The sequence below is a fragment of the Lutra lutra genome, chromosome 13 (genome assembly GCF_902655055.1).
Source record: "Lutra lutra chromosome 13, mLutLut1.2, whole genome shotgun sequence".
Taxonomy (NCBI): domain Eukaryota; kingdom Metazoa; phylum Chordata; class Mammalia; order Carnivora; family Mustelidae; genus Lutra; species Lutra lutra.
Window position 1 is genome coordinate 74,613,973 of NC_062290.1, and position 24,281 is coordinate 74,638,253.

A 24,281-nucleotide genomic window follows, 5' to 3' on the forward strand; every position below is an offset into this window, starting at 1 on the left:
CTAGAATGTCTTCACCATGAAGGTAGGAGCTTTTATCCGTTTTATCAACACATTTGTCCCCAATCCCTACAGTCATGCCTGACTTCTAGTAAGTACGCAATCACTATATGTTGAATGAATGAAAAGGGGTTATTGGCTCTCAAAAGCTATAAAGTTTTCATCTTGTGGACTGAGTTATGTAAATTATTCCAGTATGTAATGATTTAAAATGATGGTTAACAGTGGTATGGAGAGAACTTTAAATTACTAGAGATTGAAACCCAAAGTACATTTAAACAAGTTGACTTTTTCATTGTTTGAAATGTAAGCTAAAACATATGTAAGTAAATTGAGATAAGTTACTCTTTACAATTTTGACAATGTATAATTAATAGTGTACAATGAATGGTAGAGTTTCAAATTACTTCATAAAAAAACATAGAATTTAAAAATCACATGCACCTAAAGGGTGCCTGGGTAGCTCAGTTGGTGAAGCGTCCGCCTTTGGCTCAGGTCATGATCCTGGGGTCCGGGGCTCCTTGCTCAGTGGGGAATCTGTTCTCCCTCTCCCTCTGCCCCTGGGGTAAGACAATAAATTTAGGGAATGAGGTCCATATTTAGAGACAAACTGAGGCCCCATAGAGGTTAAGCGCCTTGCCAAAAAGCAACATAGTTGGTATAAAAATCTCACTAACCTTACTGCTCAGTGCTTTTTCTGGTATATCTTTCTGGCTTTCTTTGAAGAATCATATGCACATTCTTGAGCATTCTAAATCAGAAGTCTAATTGAATTTTGCTGTGAGTCTCACAAAGGACTTCTATTTTATGAAGCAGTATTGTGTAGAGTAAGGATTGTGTGTTCTACCCAGTTATGTCAACAGAACATTTGCCAAATCCCTGAAGCTCTCTGGTTCTTGTTCTCATCACCTGTGAAATAAAAAGATCAGCTGCCTCGTTTGTTCCTTCCAACAGTCTTGTTTAATTTGGAGTTCTATGTGTGTATTCTCTCCACAGCCATCCACACCGCTGCTATGGATATGCTGGGAGGATCTGGTATTGAAAGCCAGTGTAGAAAAGTCGATATCATCGCAGATGCTGCCTATTCAATTTTTAAAAAGCCAAAGAGTTTTACTGGAAACTTTATTGTTGATGAAAATATCTTAAGAGAAGAAGGAATACATAATTTTGACATCTATGCAATTAAACCAGGTAATGCTTCCAGTTTTTAAAAGTTTTTAAAAAGTAGTGATGCATTTTTCTGCATTTCCTGCAAGGAACACACACATGCTTTGTGGGCATGTTTGTGTAATCATAAAGCTAATATGTTCTTTTAAAACCTGTCCTCCCGATGAAGGGGAAGACCATACCAACATAGCTTCAGAAAGGAAGAAAGGAACAATTGAAGTGAATTGAGGCCTTTTTAAGTGATGTACAGATACAGAAGGCATATCAGCCATTTCTAAATCTTGAAACTAAAAATGAAAATTGAGTTTTGGGGTTTTTTTTTTTTTTTTTTTTGGTTTGGTTTTTAAAAAAATTTTTGTTTATTTATTTGACAGACACAGCAAGAGAGGGAACACAGCAGGGAGAGTGGGAGAGGGAGAAGCAGGTTTCCCGTGGAGCAGGAGGGATTCCGATGCGGGGCCAAATCCCAGGACCCTGGGATCATGACCTAAGGCAGACGCTTAATGACTGAGCCATCCAGGCGCATCTGAGAATTGGTTTTTATTTTTTTTATTTTTTATTTTTTTTAAACATTTTATTTATTTATTTGAGAGAAGAGAGAGACAGTGAGAGAGAGCATGAGTGAGGAGAAGGTCAGAGGGAGAAGCAGACTCCCCGTGGAGCTGGGAGCCTGATGTGGGACTCGATCCGGGGACTCCAGGATCATGACCTGAGCTGAAGGCAGTCGCTTAACCAACTGAGCCACCCAGGCGCCCGAGAATTGGTTTTTAAAGTTGATCTTAAGGGGCACCTGAGTGGCTCGTGAGCAGCTGAGCTAGAATCAGAACCTGGCTCGTCTTCCAAACTCCATGCTTTTAATCCCTAAACAACACTGCTTCCCTCACAGGACTGCTATGAAGGTTTAAATAGATCATATATATAAAACTGCGCTGGGGATGCCTGAGAGGCTCAGTTGATTAAGTGTCTGCCTTCAGCTTAGGTCATGATCCCAGGGTCCTAGGATCAAGCCCCACATCGGGGTCCTTTTTCTGCAGGGAGCCTGTTTCTCCCTCTCCCTCTGCTGCTCCTCATAGCTTGTGCGCTCTCTCTGTGTCAAGTAAATAAAATCTTTATAAAAAATTAATAAAAATAAAGTTGATCTTAAAATCAGAGTAAAGACTTTATTCAAGGATTAGGTGATATAGGAGTACATCTCTATGAAAACTTTCTAGGAATTTGGACTCTTTCCAAATGTTTTTCTCTTAAGTGCAGTCTCTTAGAGTAGCTAGCTTACTGCTGGATGGTGAAGGCAAGTGAACACAGTCTGCCCTTTGTCAAGAGTGTGATTCGAGAAGTTCTCAGAAGGCCCCCTTGTTCAGAAATCATTTTTCCTCTCTAAAGTTGTAGGTCATGGTGGTGATGATCAAGCATTCTTACTTTATGTGTAAAACATAATCTATATTAAATAATAGACAGTATAGGGGTGCCTGGGTAGCTCAGGGGGTTAAGCCTCTGCCTTCAGCTCAGGTCATGATCTCAGGATCCTGGGATTGAGCCCCGCATTGGGCTCTCTGCTCAGCAGGGAGCCAGCTTCCCTCTCTCTCTGCCTGCCTCTCTGCCTACTTGTGATCTCTCTCTGTCAAATAAATAAAATCTTTAAAATAAATAAATAAAATGATTTAAAAAAAATAGACCATATAGCCATAAGCAGGAGTTCTCTTTATTGGTGCAGAAGTGTATTCTAAATATATTCATTAGGTTGCACTTGCACTTGTTTATATTTGTGTCATCTCTGTCTGTCTCTTCAGTTTGAACTGAATGAAATAGCTCTTTACAGTTTTACAGAATAGTTTTTTTTTTTTTTAAGATTTTATTTATTTATTTGACAGAGAGAGAGAGAACACAAGTAGGCAGAGAGGCAGGCAGAGAGACAGGAGGAAGCAGGCTCCCTGCTGAGCAGAGAGCCCGACGCGGGACTCGATCCCAGGACTCCGAGACCATGACCTGAGCCGAAGGCAGCGGCTTAACCCACTGAGCCACCCAGGCGCCCCTAGTTTTTTTTTTTTTTTTTTTTTTAAGATTTTATTTATTTATTTGCCAGAGAGAGTGTGGGTGCACAAGCAGGGAGAGCTGCAGCCAGAGGGAGAAGCAAGGAGCCCGGTGGTGGGACTCTGTCCCAGGACCCTGGGATCATGACCTGAGCCGAAGGAAACACTTAACCCCCTGAGCCACTCAGGCATCCCCAGCGCAGTTTCATATACATGATCTATTTAACCTTCACAGCAGTCCTGTGAGGGAAGCAGTGTTGTTTAGGGATTAAGAGCATGGAGTTTGGGAGAAGACGAGCCAGATTCTGACTCCAGCCCAGCTGCTCATGAGCTGTGTGACTTAAGGCATGTCACCGACTTTCTCTGAGCTTCACTTTCCTTATTTTTTTCAAAGATTTTATTTATTTATTTGAGAGAGAGAGAGAGAATGAAAGAGAGAACATGAGAGGGGAGAAGTCAGAGGGAGAAACAGACTCCCTGCTGAGCGGGGAGCCCGATGCAGGACTCGATCCCCAGGACCTCAGGATCATGACCTGAGCTGAAGGCAGTTGCTAACCAACTGAGCTGCCCAGGCGCCCCTTCATTTTCCTTACTAGTAAAATTAAGGAAACAATAGCTTCCATACAGGATTTTTGTAAGCACGAAATGCAATAATGTGTGTAATGTGCTTGGCACGGTGCCCAGCATATGACACAGTTGCAGTAGTCAGTAGTTAATTATTTACAGTAGAAAAACAGGCTCACAGAGATTAGTCTTTGTGAAAGAGCAGTCAGCTAATCAGTGGCAGAACCTGAACCAGATCCAGGTCTTCTGGATCCTGGACAGTGTAATTATCAATTTAGGTTTTAAAGACACAGAGTCATTGTGTACAAAATCTTAAATTTTTTTTTTTAAGATTTTATTTATTTATTTGTCAGAGAGAGAGAGGGAGAGAGAGCAAGCACAGGCAGACAGAATGGCAGGCAGAGGCAGAGGGAGAAGCAGGCTCCCTAATGAGCAAGGAGCCCGATGTGGGACTCGATCCCAGGACGCTGGGATCATGACCTGAGCCGAAGGCAGCTGCTTAACCCACTGAGCCACCCAGGCGTCCCCAAAATCTTAAATTTGATTTAAGATTAAAAATCCTGTTAAGGGGGCGCCTGGGTGGCTCAGTGGGTTAAGCCGCTGCCTTCGGCTCAGGTCATGATCCCAGCGTCCTGGGATCGAGCCCCGCATCGGGCTCTCTGCTCAGCGGGGAGCCTGCTTCCTCCTCTCTCTCTGACTGCCTCTCTGCCTGCTTGTGATCTCTCTCTGTCAAATAAATAAATAAAATCTTAAAAAAAAAAATCCTGTTAAGTACTGAGAACATAAGATGAATAGGTACTTTGATAAGTGGATATAATAAAGACCAATGCATTCCTGACCTCCAGTTTTTTTAATCTTCTGAGAGGGAGAGATAGAGATGGGAAACATGTCCTTCTTAATGAGGAATCCCCTTCTCTCAGGAGCCCAGGTAAGAAATGAGTCCTGAGCACTTTGGAGGGATGTAGAACAGAAGGTTTGCATGCATAGATGAGGAGGGGGTAAAACCACCTGGGAGAGAAGTTGAGGGCTTAACATAACAGGTGGCTCTTTGTTTGGATCTTAGAGATGAAATTTGCCATAGAAGAGGAGGATAACTTGATGATGAGAAAAATATTTTAGCCTTGTGAAAGTCAAGTAGTCAGACAGTTCTCGTGGGAGTCTTTTCCATTGCACGAGAATGACCATTACAATAAAAACAGATAGAATGTTCGTTAAACAGGTGTTAAAATCTTGATGTATTGATGTTGTCATAGTAACCTGAGTATTTTTGGGGTCAATTTTCCAGGCCATCCTTTGTTACCAGATTTCTTCTTAGATGAACACCCAGATACAATTATCAAGAAAGTGGAATCACATGGTAAGATGTAGACCATATTTTATGTAGGAAAATAAAGATGCTAACTATGTATTTCTTTCAGAATATAAAATTGGACATTTCTGCCTTATGCTTTTAAAACATTTTGTAATTTAAACTAGACCAGTAGTATGTGGGCTTAATTCAAGCAAGGAAGGTTGTCTTTTCCTTCTCCCAGTAAGAAGGTCTTAATATATTCTTTTCATTTGATTTTTTTTAAAAAAACTCTAAAAAGAAAGCAAACCCTTTTTAAGGTTTTATTTCTTTTCCTCGGCACTGTCTTTAGGTATTTCATGTTGATGTATTATTTCATTTTGAGGAAAAATGTGTTACATCGAAGTACACCTAACACCATTCTCAGAGTTTGTGCTGTGTGAGTACTTCAGGGGAGAAATTAACTTCAAAGGAACTTTTGGTTTTACTTTATTTTGTTTTTATAATTGGTCCAGAGTTTAGTCTTTGTGTTTGACATTATGCCACTAGCTTACTGAAAGATATCAGAAGAAACATTCTTTAACAGATACCATTGAGAAGAATCTTTCATGCTTTATTAACAAGAATAGTTGTGTTTCTCCTGGGCCCTTACTTTATTTTTATCTTCTAGATACTGTGAATCTCCTAAGCGATCACAGATTCTTTACATGGCTGCTAGAAAACTAGAATAGATTTCCTCTATACGTTCGTACAGATTTATAGAACCTGACACTGCAGTGTTTTTAGCGCCAACCTTTTTTCTGGCTTACTCTTTTCTATATTTTTTCTTTGTCCAAATTTTTGTAGATATTTAAGAAATTACTTAATAAAAATGGCAGCTTTCTTTTATATCATAAAAAACTTGAAAAATATACAGCTTATCAAAGTCTGAAAGAGTCTAGTCTTCAGGTTAGGCAAGAGGAAAATCCTGATTTTTACTCATAACCTTAACATTGGAAATGAGCTCATTGAAGTTCCAAATTTAAATTAACAAGAGCCACTTATGGATCATGTATATTCATTTTGTTTTTCAAAAAATATTTATTGGGCACTACTGTGTTTCAAATACTGTGTTAAGTCCTTTGCATTCATTGTCCCATTTAACACTCATGAGCCTACAAGCCAAGTATTATTATCTTCATTTTAGATCTGAGATCATACAGGTGGCAGAACCAGGATTTGAATTCGTAGTTCTCTGATTGCAAAGCCTGTAACTTTAACCAGTAGATTTAAATTCCTTGTCTAAATCTTTATTATGTAAAGTCCTTTTAAATTAACATATTTCCTCCCTCAGTAATCTAATTTATTAGCTATGAGGAATTGCTATCTCATGGACTAAGTGTGTAGTTGCTGTGATCAGCCCATTCTCTCCCTTGGGTCATAATGACATAGGGGAACAGAATCATAATCAGAAGGTTGTTTCATGACTGTAGAATCAGAACAAGAGAGATTAGATAAGTAAAATGTAAGATAGATGTCTATTAGCATCGGATTTCAGTAGGAGTGATTTTGCCTGTGGGATCAGAGTATGTCAGGTGTGTTGACTGCAGTCCTTACATCAATCTCCACATGAGGGATGCTCTCATCCTTGAGGTCGCAGTACTCCCATTCCTTCTGCTAAAGCTTCTCTTCCCCATATGATGCTGGAGAGAGCATTTGCTGCTGTGGCTCTCATTTCCCTCTTCCTCATTCATGCAATTCTAGTCAATATTTCCTGTAGATATATTAATGTGTTTATATAGGTAATGGTCCAGTATACCTGGCCTGCGACATAACATCTCTTTCAGGTGATTATTTAGTCCATGTGCACATCCGCTATATGTTGACTTCACACTTTCTCTCTGAGGTCCGTGTGTAATCCCTCATTTCTCAAGTGAGAACAGCTCACCTTTCTATTTGCTAATCCTATTTGTACCTTTTCTGGTTATTTGTGCTGTGTATATTTGTTTTATATAATGTGTTTGTAACTATGAAGTAAAAACTATGCACATAATTTTTAATTTGTGTTTTTTTTCTCATATTAAAAATAGTACTGTCATTTCTTCATTGATTTCCCCTCTTCCTACTACCCTAGTGCAACACAGGGAGCCCACAGAGTCTTGTTAGTTGGTTCAGTTTATTTTTGTTTTTGTTTTACTTTAGTTTTAATTTTAATTGCTTTTGTTCCTCTTCTCCAATTGTTCTGGATTTTCCTCAGAAACACTTATTTTTTGCCTGACTGTCTTTTTACTTTACCTTGTAGTTATCACCATCTTTTAATATTTCTATCTTACTGTTCTTTCCTTCTGCATTCTGGGAGACCTTTTCAAGGTTGAACTCTGTATTACTGCTAAGACTTTTGACAGGGTGCTTGGCTGGCTCGGTTGGTAGACCGCATGCGTGACTCTTGATCCTTGGGGTCGTGAATTGAAGCCCTATGCTGGGCTTGGAGCCTACATTACAAAAAGACTTTGGACACTTTCATCTTTTCGTATGGCCATACTTAAAATAATGTTTATTTTAATTTTGGTGTTGTACTTTTTGTTTCTCATGTTCCCTATTTCCTTTTCCATTTTATTCTGTTGTCTTTTCATCCTGGCCAGTTATATATGACTCTATGCCCCTGTTTCATAGAGTTTTCATGTGGAGGAATCCTTGTGGGATTAATAATCCTAGTAAATAATAATAGTAATTAGTAGTAAATAACAGTGAATAAGCATAGTAAATTATTTTTAGAGATAGATTCTTTTTTCTTCAGGATAATTTTCTTTACCTTATGGTACATTGTTTTTCATAGACATCATGTTATTTTTTTCCCCATGTTAATTCATCTTCATATTAGGAGTGATCGCTAGAGCTAGTAGAGCCCGGTGACAGAGATGCATAGATTGCTTTTGGCTCCACTCCCTGTTCAGCTGGTGGAATTCCTTTCTCAAAGCTGTAGCTTCTCATGTGGTACCTGTTAGGCCTGTAGCTAGTGCCAGTGTGCAAGACTGACACAGGACCTTCTTTTACTTCCTACTGTCCCCTGCGTTCCCTGCTCTCAGGGCTCTTCCTCTCCCCACTTTCACCAGTAAGGCTTTGAGGCATTACTTTTCAGGATGAACCACTACCAAGGCTCCCTATACTGTCTGCTCTTCCAATATTTGGGAACTACAAGCTTTGAAATTGGATTTGAAAGATGGAGGCATTCTTAAAAGATGGCATTATATAATAGAGGGGCAGATCTAATCTTCTAGCTGGCGCAAGCCCAGAGTCTGGTCCCATGTTTTAAAAAATGTAGAAACCTGTCTTCCTTGTTTAGGTGAGCAGAGCTATTCTTTTTCTGAGATCTTCCATGAAGCAAAGTATAGGCAGTCCTGTGTTCTTAGGATGACTCCTTGTCAACCTTAGAGTTACTGAACATTTCTTCCTAGGTTCTGAGAGTAGATTGTGAGTCTAGGTGATGTTTAGTGTCTTGTTCACATGTTTATACTTAAGTTGTGAAATTAGGAGAATCTGTGATGGGGCTCCTAGCCATGTATCTTTTGTTTGTTTGTTTGTTTTTGGGGGGGTTACTGAAATGCTTCTCATTGTAGTCTATTGATTGTACCTTTCCACTACACTACTGATTTCTTTTTTGTCTCCTGAAGTTTTATTCTCTTGTGCAGAGTCATCACACCATGTCTAAATATTCCAGGTGATAAATTATGCAATTTACGTAAAAACTTTACACTAAAGTTTTTGCTGTGGTCTCCTTGGCACCACAGGCTTCTAGGGGCTGCTTCCCTGATCTAGGTGATGGTGACACAGTATATTCACTTATTGATAACTTTTTAAAAATTTATTGAAGTACAGTTGATGTAGCATATTACATTAGTTTCTGGTGTACAACATAGTGATTGGACATCTCTTTACGTTATGCTGAGCTCACCACAGGTGTAGCTACCATGTGTCACCATACGGCATTATTACAGTACCATTGACTATATCCCCTATGTTGTACCTTTTATCCCTATGACTTACTCATTCCATAACTGAAAAGCCTTACCTCTCACTCCTCTTTACTCTTTCTACCCATCCCCCAGTTCTTCTGATAACTTTTTGAGTTGTATACTTATGGTCATTATTCATACCCGTTATCCACAAAAAGCCAATTCCTCTTGCAATTTCATCAGACTGGGGGCTTCTCCCACTGGATGAAGAGGAAGGTGAGATTATCAGCCTCACAAAAGTTCTCCCTGCCCCTGGCCCTGGCAGGAGCCTAGAAACAGAAGACCAGGGGAGTGGAAGTTACAGTATTTTTAAACTTGTATCAACTTAACCCAATGGCCATAACCATTCAGTATATAATGAGCCAGGGGATCTGCAATCCATAGGACAATTCCAACAGCATGAAGCTGTCCCTCAAAATACCAACTTCTGTTCCTTTATTCATTCTCCAGTAATCACTTGTGAGTAGTTTGGCAGTTGCCCCCAGAAACAAGTGAGAACAATTCATTAATTAAATTAACTCCAAGTTCAATTTGTGCTCTAGGCTAAAATTGAACTCTCCATCTGTTTCCCAACTCAAAATCATACTCAGCCATATTGACCAATATAACTCACCAAAGATTATTAAATGAAATCTAATGGACAGCATAAAGATCCTCCATCATACAACAGGAGCAATATAAAAGTATCCCAAATTTGCTGGCTATAAATTACCTTTCACTATGATGATTCCAGAGACAAAAATGACAATAAAATCCTTCTCTTCTTACAAGTTAAAATCTAAATAAAATCTAAACAGATATTAAAGATGAAATCCTCAAGACCCAATGGAGCAAAGAAGATACACACTTTTTAAAAACACTTGTAGTGAGTTTGTCATTATTTTTAAATTCATTACAGACATTGCACCCCTTTACTGCCTAAACCCAGGGAAAATAACCCCAATGGCCTTGTCCTTTGCATAGTCCTGATGGGAGGAAGTAGGTTCAATCCAGGGATGAAGGAACTAAGTTTAATTCAGAGGTAAAGTTATTAGAAGTTCACTTGGCTGTTGATTCAGGCCGGCAGACTCCCTCAATTCAGTCCATCAATTTACATGGTTGATGTTCTGATCTCTAGTGTCTTCTTTTCTCATTTGGTTTTAGAACTCACAGGGGGTGATAAAGGAGTGATTAATTATTACTCCTAAAAATGTCTTTAGGTCTGTTTAAAAACAAACCAAAAAAAGCCACTATAGCTTAGTGTAGTGGTTTGGGGTGGTTTTTTTTTGTTTGTTTGTTTTGTTTTGTTTTTTTAACTTAATCTGAGAATCAGCCTTTTACTTGGAGAGTATAAACCATTTACATTTATAATCATGACTGATGTGTTTGGATATTATTCCATCAGTTTGACTTCTGCCTTTTGATGTCACCAGATGCATTTAAAATCATTTTTGTCAAACAGGTCTAATTGGTGGCAAGTCTTTTCTGCTAATTAATTGATTCTCTGTGTGGCCTCATACTGTGTAGGCTTTCAAACCGTTTATATCAATAATATTTTACAGATGCTCTTCCAGAATTGAAACAAGAGAAGTCACAGCCACCACCAAAACCACGTTCTGGAGCCGTGGCAGAAACATTTAGAATCGTTAAGGACTTCCTCAGTGATGACCTTGTTAAAGCCACTCAAGCAATTTATCTGTTTGAACTCTCAGGTAAGGATAATATCTGGGAATGTGGTGCTTTTGTGAAATAAAGTAGGTTATTTCTCTTGGAAGAAAATCAGCCTCCAGTGGCAATCACCTTGATAAGTTGCCTATATCCAAAACCCTTAACCCTAGAATGTAGACATTAAAGAATAGTAAATACTGATTTGTATTTTAAGATCAGTGCATATGGACACATGTAAAATAAAATCTCATTACATAGACTTCCAGTGTTAAATAAATTTTGGCGTATGTAGTTGAGAGAAATTCCTAGTTAGGAGGGCATATGGATCCTGACATGAGGTTTAATATAGTAATGTATCATCAGCCACAATACCCAGCCATTTTTGTCTTTGAAATTATCCAAGTCAGTCTGCATGTAGTCAGCGTTCTTAAACTTCTCAATGTTTTTCTTCTCAACAAGGTATTAACACATATTAATGATAGTTTTAAGAACTAGCTACCTCAGTCCCATTGAGTGCAACTTTGACATTATCAGTTCTTTTATCCTTTGTCTCCTCGGTTTCCTCTCTTCTTCCTTTGCTCTCCTTAGAGCCCATGGTCCATTGCTTTAATCACTCTCTTGCCTGTATCCTACATTCCCTGGCCTTTTTGTGCTTATGTCATTGCCTGTCAAAAGCCTAGTCCTGGATGAATCACACTGGCTGGCCCACAGTTGCATTCAGGCTGCTCAGTGCTCCTGGGGAAATGGAAAAAAACCAGTCACACTACCCAGTGGATCTGTACTAGTAGAAATTCTCATCATCCTTCCTCAACTGGGCTCTAAGCGGCACCTCAGAATACTGTATTTCTGTGGTTGGCTTACTGCCTCAATTTCCACAGTGACTGTTTTAAAACTTTTCAGTATTCCACAAACTTCCCATTTTTCTCCCTTTTACCACTTCCCTGCCAGTTTCAGCAGATAACCCCACCTCCTCTTTCACAGAGATAATACAAACTTGCAGACAAAGTGCTTCAGCTTCCTGTCATCTGATATCACATCAGTTGTTATGAGCATCATTCTTTCTTCCTTCCCAGTAGAACAGAGCTCAGCTCTAGATTTAAGCATCTCAAGCTTTAATGTTGATACTGATCATCTGGGACCCTGCTAAAATGCAGTCTGATTCACCATGTCTCGGGTAGGGTCTGAATTTTGCATTTCTGACAGGACTATAGTCCACAGATCGCACTTGAGTAGCAAAGTTGTAGATCCCATTTCCTCTGGCCTCATCAGGGATTTTGTGCTGTTAATTATGCCCTCTCACCTGTGTATCCTGCAGCCTGCTTTCCAATGATAACTTAACGTCCTCAAAGTCTGTTCCATCTTTAAAACAAAACACAATGCCCCTGATCCCACTTCTTATCCCTACCATTCCTCTCCCTTTTAGAGCCAAACTTCATTTCATCTAGAGTTCACTCTACTGTAGTATCGTATTTCTCCATTCTGCTGAATATGCTGTCACCAAGGTCCTCAGTGACCTCTATATCATCAGTGGGCCTTTGTCATTTTTACCTTGTCACCACTCTACAACATTTGAAGCTGTTGACCATTCCTGCCTTCTGGAAGGGCTCCCGTCCTTGTCTTCCCTGACAGCAGCTCTCCTTGCTTTCCTCCTTTATCTGTAATCATCCTTGTCAGTTACAGACTTGCCCTAGGAAACCTTAATCATTCACATGGCTTCAGTTGACCATAGGAAATGATTACTTAGGTTCTGTATTTCCAGCCTAGTCAGACTTCATTTGACATCTTCACTTTGTTGGCGCAGAGATGCCTCAATCTGAAAATGTCTAAAACAGCTCACCATTCCCAACACCTGGCTCGGACACTGCCTATTCAATCCGCTCTTCTCAGTAGTCCTCTTTCAGTACAAAATACATCCACACTTACCCGGTTTCCTGAGCCAAAAACTAGCAAATCATTTCTTATGCACTCTGTATACCTTTTCCTCATCCTGTTCATTTACCGAGTTTTGTGTTTCTGCTTTGAAGTTATCTCTCAAATATGCCTACTTCTCCCTATTCCCACGGCCACAGTCCTGATCCAGGCACACATCCTCAAGTTCTCAAACTACCCTAACAACCATCCTAACTTGCCTTTTGCATCCTCTTTATCCCTCAACAATATATTCTCCACCCTGATATTAGGGTGATTGATTTAAAATACCAGCCTTATGTCATTCTCCTTCCATGGCATATCCCTTACGATACTGACTTTATCATAAGGGATATGCCATGGAAGGAGTACTTTCACTTGGCCCACTGCCCCTGCCTCGGGACTGCTTCATGAGCTTATCTCATGCCACACTTCATTCTCTTTCTACCTTCAGTCCTCCTACACTCTTTTCAGTTCCTCATCTGCCTAATTCTCACCTGACTTTCTAGTCTCACCTTCCATGGGGCTTGCCTGGCTCTGCTTTGTCTTGTGTAAGAACCATGTTACTGCAGGGTCTTCAGAGCCTAGTCCCATGCCTGGCATGGAAATACTTAATAAATAGTTACTGAATTTGATAGTGGCCTGAGGGTTTTAACCAGGAAAACAGCATTATGTAAAATTATTCTAACTCTAGCAGCTATTAAGTTTAAGAAGAACAAGGCTTCTTCGGCATTGTTTTCTGTATCTCTGTATTTTCTGCAGGTGAAGATGGTGGAACATGGTTTCTTGATCTTAAAAGCAAAGGTGGGAATGTCGGATATGGAGAGCCCTCTGAACAGGCAGATGTGGTGATGAGTATGTCTACTGATGATTTTGTAAAAATGTTTTCAGGTGAGTTTTTAATTTTATTAACTTACTGATTGTTCAGGGAAAATTTAGTTCTAACTTTATTCCTTTCCATATAATCCAGACTTGTGTTCATAGCCATAGAATCTTAGTAGCTGTTGATGTTAAAGAGCACATAGTCTTCAGAAGGTGGGTCTTACTGTTTGTTAAGTTCTTACTGTTCAGCCAACAATGGGAAAGTCAAAGTCAGAATTTCTTTTTTGCATGACTGAGAAGCCCATAAGATAATCTTGAGAATAGAAAGGTGATTTAAAAGGACTTCTAGGGCGCCTGGGTGGCTCAGTGGGTTAAGCCGCTGCCTTCGGCTCAGGTCATGATCTCAGGGTCCTGGGATCGAGTCCCACATCGGGTTCTCTGCTCAGCGGAGATCCTGCTTCCCTCTCTCTCTCTCTGCCTGCCTCTCCATCTACTTGTGATCTCTCTCTATCAAATAAATAAATAAAATCTTTAAAAAAATAAATAAATAAATAAAAGGACTTCTAGGTGGACTTTATTTCTACTGGTTGGACTAAGACATAGCCCTTCCAGTAACACCTGGGACACAGGAGGTGCTGAACTCAGCTGTACCTCATTTATTGAGAGTAAGGTCCTGCTTTGATCATGCCATGACTGTAACAGGAAACAGAGGCCCTCTCTCATGGCTCCATGATCCTGCTTTCTGTGGAATCCGTAAGCAAGAGAACCTTTTGTGTAGTCTTCTATTCTGCCCATGTACCTCTAACTGTGCCAGAGAATTTTAAGGATAATTTTTTCTATTTTCTACTCTTAGGATACTACTCCAAATGGTAATTATCACATGTATTTAGAAACAACACTTCAGACTAAAGCATTATAACATTCTAACCAAAACAATTCACTTAATGATCTATAAATGTGATTCATTCTTTGTTCTGTTTTAATCTTTATAAATTCCCGAAGATCACAGTGTGTACTCTGTGCCCTGTAGATCTTGCTTTCCAATTCCTTTTTTTTTTTTTTTTAAGATTTATTTATTTATGAGAGAGAGAGAGCACACAAGCAGGGAGGTGGGGCAGAGGGAGAAGCAGACTCCCTGCTAAGCAGGGTACTGGATGCACTACTCAATCCCAGAACCCCAGAATCATGACCCATGCTGACGGTAGCTGCCGTACCCACTGAGCCCCCAGACTCTCACTGCTTTCCAGTTCTAATCCAGGATGATAATGGCCTACCTACCATCTGAGACAATGTGTGTATGTTGCTAATCATTGAGGTCCCTTCAACTTTTCCTTTTATTTATTTTTTAAGATTTATTTATTTTAGAGTGCAAGGATGGGGGTAGGAGCAGAGGGAGAGAATCTTCCAGCAGACTCCGCACTGAGTGCACAGCTCAATGCAGAACTTAGTTTCGCAACCCATGAGATCATGACTTAAGCTGAAACCAAGAATCAGACACTTAACTGACTGAGCCTCCCAGGTGCCCCAACTTTTTTTTTTTTTTTTTACAGTAGTGTTAAAAAACTCATGGTACAAAATCAGAAAATACACTTAATAAAAAAGCAAAACAAAGGGGTACCTGGTGGCTCAGTGGTTTAAAGCCTCTGCCTTCAGCTCAGGTCATAATCCCAGGGTCCTGGGATCAAGCCCTGCATTGGGCTCTCTGCTCAGCAGGCAGCCTGCTTCCCTTCCTCCCTCTCTACCTGCTTGTGATCTCTGTCAAATAAATAAATAAAATCTTTTTAAAAAGACACAAAATAAAGATAGTTCTTTTTATTTTTTTTAAGATTTACTTATTTATTTTAGAGAGAACATGTGAACAGGGGGAGGGACACCGGGAGAGAAAATCTCAAGCAGAGTCTCTGCTGAGTGTGGAGCCCAACACAGGCAGGATCCCAGGACCATGAGGTCATGACCTGAGCTGAGATTAAGAGTCAGCCACCTACCCGACTGAGCCACCCAAGCACCCCTAAGCAAAATAAAGATACTTCTTTATCTCACTACTGAGAAGTCAACCATTAGCTGGTTTTGGTTTAGAGTCATACATACTTTTGTGAATATGTATAAATATACACAAGTGCTTTTAAAAACAGGATTATAGCATTACCACTGTTTGGTGATCTTTTTCGCTCACACATTATAACATCTTTCAATGTTAATAATGATCTCTTCAGTCGTTTTCTAGTAGTGCCTTTAGTGTTTCAGTATTCCAACACTATGTCCTCATAAAACTCAAAGTGCTTTGGACATACAAGATGCTCAGTAAATGTTGGCAAATTTATATTTTATAGATAAGTAATTTTTTGAACTTAAAGATCATTTAAAATAAAAATTGTCAATTTCTAAACTGAAATAATAATTACAACTAATATGCATTATATGGTTACTATGAGTTAGTAACTTATATTGCTTATTGTTAGTAACTTATATTGCTTATTATATATTGCTTATTAATTGCTTATCCAAGCAATGCTTTGAGATAAAGTATTTTCTCCATTTTATAAAAATGAAGACTGAGGCACCAGTGGATTAAATAATAAACTCAAGATCACACAGTGAAGAAATGCTGAAGTCAAAATTTGAATCCAAGCTTTTAGGCTCATGCTCTTTTAATCATGATGCTACTCCACCCTCCAAAGGTGAAAAAAGTCAAATGACTTATTAAATTTACATTTTATTTATGTAACATCAGCCTATAATAATGGGTTTTCCAGGGGTGCCTGGGTGGCTCAGTGGGTTAAAGCCTCTGCCTTCAACTCAGGTCATGATCTCAGGGTCCTGGGATTGAGTCCCGCATGGGGCTCTCTGCTTGACAGGGAGCCTGCTTCCTCCTCTCTCTTTCTCTGCCTGCCTCTCTGCCTACTTGTGATCTCTCTGTGTAAAAAATAAATAAATAAAATCTTTTAAAAAAAATAATGGGTTTTCCATTTATATCTGTCTGTGAATGTGCTTCTGGGTTGACTGTGGGAAGTCAGATAAATGAGTAAAAGAAAAAAAAAGTATTCTTACGAGATTTCCTTTTTTTTTTTTTTTTTTTTTTAAGATTTTATTTACTGGGTGTCTGGGTGGCTCAGTGGGTTAAAGCATCTGCCTTTGGCTCAGGTCATGATCCCAGGATCCTGGGATCAAGCCCCACATCGGGTTCTCTGCTCCGCGGGGAGCCTGCTTCCCCCTCTCTCTCTGCCTGCCTCTCTGCCTACTTGTGATCTCTGTCTGTCAAATAAGTAAATAAAATCTTAAAAAAAAAAAAAGACTTTATTTACTTATTTGACAGACAGAGATCACAAGTAGGCAGAGAGAGAGGAGGAAGCAGGTTCCTGCTGAGCAGAGAGCCCCATGCTGAGATCATGACCTGAGCCAAAGGCAGAGGCTTAACCCACTGAGCCACCCAGGCGCCCCTCTTAAAAGGTTTCTTATATCGACAGTGAATTTACTTCTGCTTCTTATGTCCTTTTGTTCTACTCTTCATCTCACCTGCTCTCCTTTGAAGGGACACAGTTTAGACCTTATATCCTAGTATGGTTTCTCTTTTAAGAAACCACAGCCAGGGGCGCCTGGGTGGCTCAGTGGGTTAAAGCCTCTGCCTTCAGCTCAGGTCATGATCCCAGGGTCCTGGAATCGAGTCCCACATTGGGCTCTCTTGCTCAGCAGGGAACCTGTTTCCCCCTCTGTCTGCCTCTCTGTCTACTTGTGATCTCTGTCTGTCAAATAAATAAATAAAGTCTTTAAAAAAAAAAAAAGCCTAGCCATTTCTGACCTAATTTATATAGTGGATTCTTTATAAATAAATAAATTCAAGCAACTAGTGCTCATCTAATCAAAATCTCCTTTGGCCAGTAGAGGCCACTGTAGGGTAAAACATTAGCATAGAAAGGAAACTGTAGGAGATTACCTGTTTAATATATAGAGAGGAGATATTATATATAGGATATTGTGCTTACTAGCTATTTTTAAAGTTATTTTTAAAACAGTTTTATTGAGGTATAATTTACACGTCATAAAATCCACCCAGTATAGATTTATAGAGTTGTACAGCCATCACGTATAATCTAGTTTGAGAAATTTCCGTCACCCCAGAAAATTCTTTCATGTCTCTTTGTAATCATTCCCCATTTTTACCCTCAGCTAGCCAAACGCTGATTTGCTTTCTGTCTCTTATAGATTTCTGGGTAGTTGATATAAATGAAATACACAGTGTATAGTCGTTTGTATCTGTCTTCACTTACATAAGGCTTTTGAGATTCATCCATTTATGTTGTAGCATGTATCAGTAATTCATTTCCTTTTTATTGCTGAATAGTATTCTACTGTGTAGCTATTCTACATATTACTTATCCACTCACCAGATGGTGGACATTTGGATTATTTTAGGTTTTCAGCTATTATGAATATGCTGCTCTGAGTATGGTCATGCATGTATTTGGGTGGTTGTATATTCTAATTTCTCTTAGATAGATTCCTAAGAGTGGAATTGGTGGGTCATATGGTAAGTTGATAACTTTTCTGAGAAACTACCAAACTGTTTGCTAAAGTGGCTGTACTGATTTTACCTTCTCATTAGTAATGTGTGAAGGCTCAGTGGCTGTACTGATTTTACCTTCTCATTAGTAATGTGTGAAGGCTCAGTGGCTGTACTGATTTTACCTTTTCATTCGTAATGTGTGAAGGCTCCTATTTCTCCAAATTCTCACCAAAACTTATTAGTGTTTGTTTGTTTGAACAGCTTTATTGAGGTATACTTGACAAAAGGTATATATATTTAAGGTATAAAACAGAATGATTTGATACATGTGTATATATACATTGTTAAATTACTATAGTCAAGCTAATTAACACATTTGTCATCCCACATAATTCTTTTTTATGTTTGTAGTGAGAACATTTTAAGATCTACTCTTAGCAAATGTCAAATATGCAATATACTATTATTAACTGTAGTCACCATGCTGTGCATTAGATCCCCAGGAATTATTCATCTTATAGCTGAAAGTTTGTACCTTTTGACCAACATCTCCCCATTTCTCTCACTCCCAACTCTGGCAACCACCATTTTACTCTCCGTTTCTGGATTCCACTGTAAGTGAGATCATAAATACTTGTCTTTCTGGGTCTAGGTTCATCCATGTTGTCACAAATGGCAGTGTCTTTGGTATTATAGCCATTCAAGTGAGCGTGTGGTGGTATCTCATTGTGATTTTAATTTGTATTTCCTTAATGTTGAGCAGCTTTTAATGTGCTTAATAGCTGTTTACATTGATGAACTGTTCAAAACTTGCTCATCTTTAAATTGACTTGGCTTTTTAAATTAAATTGCAAGATTCTTTATAAATTCTAGATGCATGTGATTTGCAAATATCTTCTCTGTGACTTATCTTTTCATTTTCTTTTTTTTTTTCTTAAAGATTTTATTTATTTATTTGACAGACAGAGATCACAAGTAGGCAGAGTGGCAGGCAGAGAGAGGGGGAGGCAGCCTCCCTGCTGAGCAGAAAGCCCCCGACACGCGGGGCTCGATCCCAGGACCCTGAGATCATGACCTGATCCAAAGGCAGAGGCTTTAACCCACTGAGCCACCCAGGAGCCCCTCTTTTCATTTTCTTAATGATGTCTTTTGAGTTATGAAAGTTTTTTAGATTTGATAAAGTCTGATCCATCAGTTCTTTCTTTTATGGTTCATGCTTTTTCCCCTGAGTATTTTATTCATGCTATTGTGAATGGAATTATTGTCTTTAATTTTATTTTTGAATTATCTGTTCCTAGTATACATAAATACAGTTAATTTTTGTGTATTAATTTTGTATCCTGCGAAAAAACAGTGAAGCTATTTGGACCTGGGCTTTTTTGTGGGAACATTTTTAATTACTAATTCAGTTTATTGTTATATGTAACAGTCGCTTTTATTTTTTTAACAGCTTTATTGAGGAATAATTCACTTACCATACAATTCATCCATCTAAAGTGTACAGTTAAGTAGTTCTTAGCATATTCACAGGTATTTGCAGCCGGCACCACAGTTGCTTTTAGAACGTTTTCATCACCTCAAAAAGAAACCGTTTACCCATTTGCTGTTAACCTCATATCCCCTATCAACCTGCTTTCAGCTCTAAGCAACCACTGATCTACTTTTTGTCTCCTAGTTTCCCTTTTCTGGACTTTCATCTGAACAGAGTAGTATAATATGTGATTTTTTGGTGACTAGCTTCTTTCAGCATGGTTTTTCTTTTAGTATGTGTTCAACGTTCCCTTTTTTTTTTAAAGATTTTATTGGAGAGAATGAGCGCATGGGGGGTGGGGCAGAGGGAGAGGGAGAAGCAGGCTCCCCACTGAGCAGGGAGCCTGATGTGGGGCTCAATCCCAGGAGCCTGGGATCATGACCTGAGCCAAAACCAGACCCTTAACCAACTGAGCCACCCAGGCGTCCCCAAATTTCATTCTTGATGTAGAATGTATTGATACTTCTTTTTTTCTTTTTTTCAAAAATGGAGATTGAATTCATATAACATATGATTAACCATTTTAAAGTATATACTCTTCAGTGGTATTTAATTTAGTGCATGCACAGTCCTGTGCAAACACCACTTGTTTATTTCAAAACTTACTCATCGCCCCCAGAAGAACACGCCATGGCATGTAAGTAACACTCTTCATTTTGGCCTCCCCCATCCCCTGGCAACAAGTCATACGTTTTCCCTCTTTCTCTCTATGGATTTGCCTATTCTAGATAGTTCATATAAATGGAATCATACAAAATAAAACCTTTGTGTGTGGCACCTTTCATTTAGCATAACGTTTTCAAGGTTCATCTAAGTTATAGCATGTATCAGTACTTCATTGATTTTTATGACTGAATAATATTCCATCATAGAAATATGCCATAATTAGTTTATCCTTTCACCTGTTAGCAGACATTTGGGTTATTTCCACTCTTTGGCTGTTATGAGTAATGCTGCCATAAACATTTGTGCCCAAGTTTCTGAGTAGACTTAGTTTTCATTTCTCTTGTATTGCTGGGTCATGTGGTAAATCTATGTTTCACTCTTTGAAGAACTGCTGAACTTTTCCACAGCAGCTCTGCCTTGACATTCCTACCAGCAGTTGTGTGAGGTTTCTGTTTCTTTGTGTTCTTGCCCTTCCCAGCACTCCTTATTTTTGTTTTTGTTTTAATAGCCATCCTAGTGGGTGTGAAGTGATACTGCATGTGGCTTTGATTTCCATTTTCCTAATAACTAATGATGTGTTCAGCATTTTCTCATGTGCTTGCTTATTGGTTACATGTACATCATCCTTGAAGAAACGTCTCTTTGGGTCCTTTGCACATTTTAATTGGGTTGTCTTTTTTTTACCGAGTTTTAAGAATTCTTTATAGAGCTCAGATATAAAGAGGATATCCTTTATGAAGTATATCATTTGCAGATATGGTCTCTCAGTTTTTTGGGTTATCTTTTCACTTTTTTGATGATATAGTTTGAAACACAAAAGTTTTATATTTTGATGAAGTCCATTTTGTGGGTTTTTTTCTTCTGTTGCTTGTGCTTCCATTGTCATATCTAAGAATCTTAATGAAACCTGTTTTAAAGATTTGCGATTTACTCTTAAAAATTTTATTTATTTATTTATTTATTTATTTATTTATTTGACAGAGAGAGAGAGAGAGAGCGTGAGAGGAATCACGAGCAGGAAGAGGGGGAAAGGAAGAAACAGGCTCTTCAGTGAGCAGGGAGCCCGACATAGGGCTTGATCCTAGGACCCCGGGATCATGACCTAAGCCAAAGGCAGACGCTCAATGACTGAACCACCCAGAACCCCAAGGGTTTTTTGATTTTTGGGTTTTTTTTAGAGAGAGAGGTTGGGCAGAGGGAGAGGAAGAGAGAGAATCTTTTTTTAAAGATATTATTTATTTATTTGAGAGAGAGCACGAGTGGGAAGGGAGGGACAGAGGGAGAAGCCAACTCCCCACTAAGCAGGGAGCTGGAGCCAAAGGTGGTGCTCGATCCCAGGACCCAAGGTCATGACCTGAGTCGAAAGCAGATGCTTAACCGACTGAGCCACCCAGGCGCCCCAAGAGAGAATCTTAAGCAGACTCCATGCCCAGCTCAGAGCCTGACATGGGACTTGATCTTACAGCCCTGAGATCATGACCTGAGTCAAAATCAAGAGTCAGACACTTAACTAACTGAGCCACCCAAGCACCCCAGAGGGTTTTTATCTTATTTAATATTTTTAAAGATTTATTTATTGGGCGCCTGGGTGGCTCAGTGGGTTAAGCCGCTGCCTTCGGCTCAGGTCATGATCTCAGGGTCCTGGGATCGAGTCCCGCATCAGGCTCTCTGCTCAGCAGGGAGCCTGCTTCCCTCTCTCTCTCTCTCTCTGCCTGCCTCTCTGTCTACTTGTGATCTCTCTCTGTCAAATAAATGAGTAAAATCTTTAAAAAAAAAAAAAAGATTTATTTATTTATTTTAGAGAACACAGAGGGGAGGGGCAGAGGGACAGGGGAGAGAGAAATTCAAGCAGACTCTACACTGGGACCCAACATGGGGCTCAATTGCACAACCCCGAGGTTACAACCTGAGCCAAAACCAAGAGTCTGACACTTAACGGATTGCACCACCCAGGGGCCTCTATTTTTATTTTTTTAAGATTTTATTTTTTTACATAATCTCTGCACCCAACAGTGGAGCTTAAAGTCCCGAGATCCAAAGTCACTTGCTCTTCTGACTGAGCCGGCCTGGCACCCCTTTTTTGAGTGTGTTTAGATTTAGCTCTCCCATTTAGGTCTCTGACCCATTTTGAACTAATATTTGTATATGGTATGAAGTAGAACCCTAACCTCATTTGTTTGGACGTGGAGATCCAGTTATCCCAGCATTTCCACTCCCATATTCAAAAGAAAATAGACTCTCAAATATGTATATACACATGTTCATAGCAGCACTATTCACAATAGGCAAAAGGTGGGAAAAACCCCAGATGGCCATCAACGGATGAATCAATAAATTATTTGTGTGTGTGTGTGTGTGTGTGTGTGTGTGTGTGTGTGTGTAATGAAATATTATTCAGCCATAAAAAGAAATGAAGTACTTATTCATCATACAATGTGGATGAACCTTGAAAACTTAATAAGCAAAAGAAGCCTGACCCAAGATCACATATTTTATGAATTTTTTCATATGAAATACTAAAATAGGTAAATTCATAGAGACAGAAAGCTGATTGGTGGTTGCCAGGGTCTAGAAGGAGGGGAACTGTTAATACATAGTGGGTACAAAGTTTCCTTTTGGGGGATGGAAATGTTTTGGGACAAGATAGAGGTGGTGGTTGTATGATCTTGTGACTATACTTAAATTTAAGTTCTGAATTACTTTAAAATGGTTAATTTTATGTCATGTGAATTTCACCTCAATCTTTAATATACCTGTTTTTATTTTATTAAAATTTTTTGGGGTGCCTGGGTGGCTCACTTGTTAAGTGTCTGCCTTTGGCTCCAGTCATGATCCCAGAGTCCTGGGATCAAGCCCCACACAGGGCTCCCTGCTCAGCAGGAAGCCTGCTTCTCCCTCTCCCACTCCCCCTGCTTGTATTCCTTCTCTTGGTGTCTCTGTCTGTCCAATAAATAAAATCTTCAAAAAAAAATTGTTTTGTAAGTAATCTCTACAGCCAACATGGGGTCTGAACTCATGACCCCAAGATAAAGAGTTACGCACTCCACTAACTGAGCCAGCCAAGTGCCCCAAAGTATGTATTTTTAAAAGATGTTCTTTGGCCTTTCCCCTTTCCACAGCACAGAAGTGATCACCTTCAGGTCTCTTTGGTATCTTTTTCATTGTGTAACTGCACTTGTTCCAATGTAATCATATTTCTCAATGTTAGATATATACTTAGACTGTTTTGTTTAGATTCACTAATCTAAAGACTGATAAGTGAGATTTAAGTCCTTTTACAGCACCTTGATTTTGTTTTACCTGCCCCTTACCCATCCCCCCAATATAATTCTATCACTATTTTTGCTTAAATCAATACTTAGGTTTATTTTTTTTTTTTAAAGATTTTATTTATTTATTTGACAGAGAGAGATCACAAGTAGACGGAGAGGAAGGCAGAGAGAGAGAGGGAAGCAGGCTTCTTGCCGAGCAGAGAGCCCGATGTGGGACTCGATCCCAGGACCCTGAGATCATGACCCGAGCCGAAGGCAGCGGCTTAACCCACTGAGCCACCCAGGCGCCCCAATACTTAGGTTTAAATGATTATGATTCTGGTATAGTTTGCTGCTGAGTCAAATAGTATACTATTATTATGTGTCCTCTCAGAGAACTTTTCTTTTTTCCTGGACATAAATAATTGTCCTATTTTTCCCCCCACTAAAATAAGTATAAAGAAACTAAGCAGAATCTTTCTGTACTCTTCCCACAACCTTTTTTTTTTTTTTTAAGATTTTATTTATCTGACAGACAGAGATCACAAGCAGACAGAGAGGCAGGCAGAGAGAGAGAGGGAAGCAGGCTCCCCGCTGAGCAGAGAGCCCGATGTGGGACTCAATCCCAGGACCCTGAGATCATGACCCGAGCCGAAGGCAGTGGCTTAACCCACTGAGCCACCCAGGCGCCCCTTCCCACAACCTTTTGATACAGTTTTCCACTCTGCCAAATGTGTCAGGTTACCTGTTGGTCTGCTTTTTTCCTGGAGCCCTTTGTCTTGTTACAATAGATAGATAGACTTACTAAGCCTGCTACACAGCTGTGATCCTAGCAATTTTTAACTCTCTTCTGCACTGAATGTCTCTATTTCCTGTGTCCCATGTTCTTTCTTGGTTTATATCCTCTTTTGGTTGCACAC

The 24,281-nt window shown here is 39.4% G+C and overlaps 1 protein-coding gene across 2 annotated transcripts in view; it reads left to right on the forward strand.

Moving 5' to 3' along the window:
• Positions 1-24,281, forward strand: part of HSDL2 (hydroxysteroid dehydrogenase like 2) — a 58,758-nt gene that overhangs the window by 31,386 nt on the left and 3,091 nt on the right. For both annotated transcript variants that reach the window (XM_047700040.1, XM_047700041.1), the window contains 4 exons: positions 994-1,188; positions 5,041-5,112; positions 10,577-10,726; positions 13,353-13,481. In XM_047700040.1, the coding sequence (XP_047555996.1) occupies positions 994-1,188; positions 5,041-5,112; positions 10,577-10,726; positions 13,353-13,481 (546 nt within the window). The remainder of the gene's footprint in view (positions 1-993; positions 1,189-5,040; positions 5,113-10,576; positions 10,727-13,352; positions 13,482-24,281) is intronic.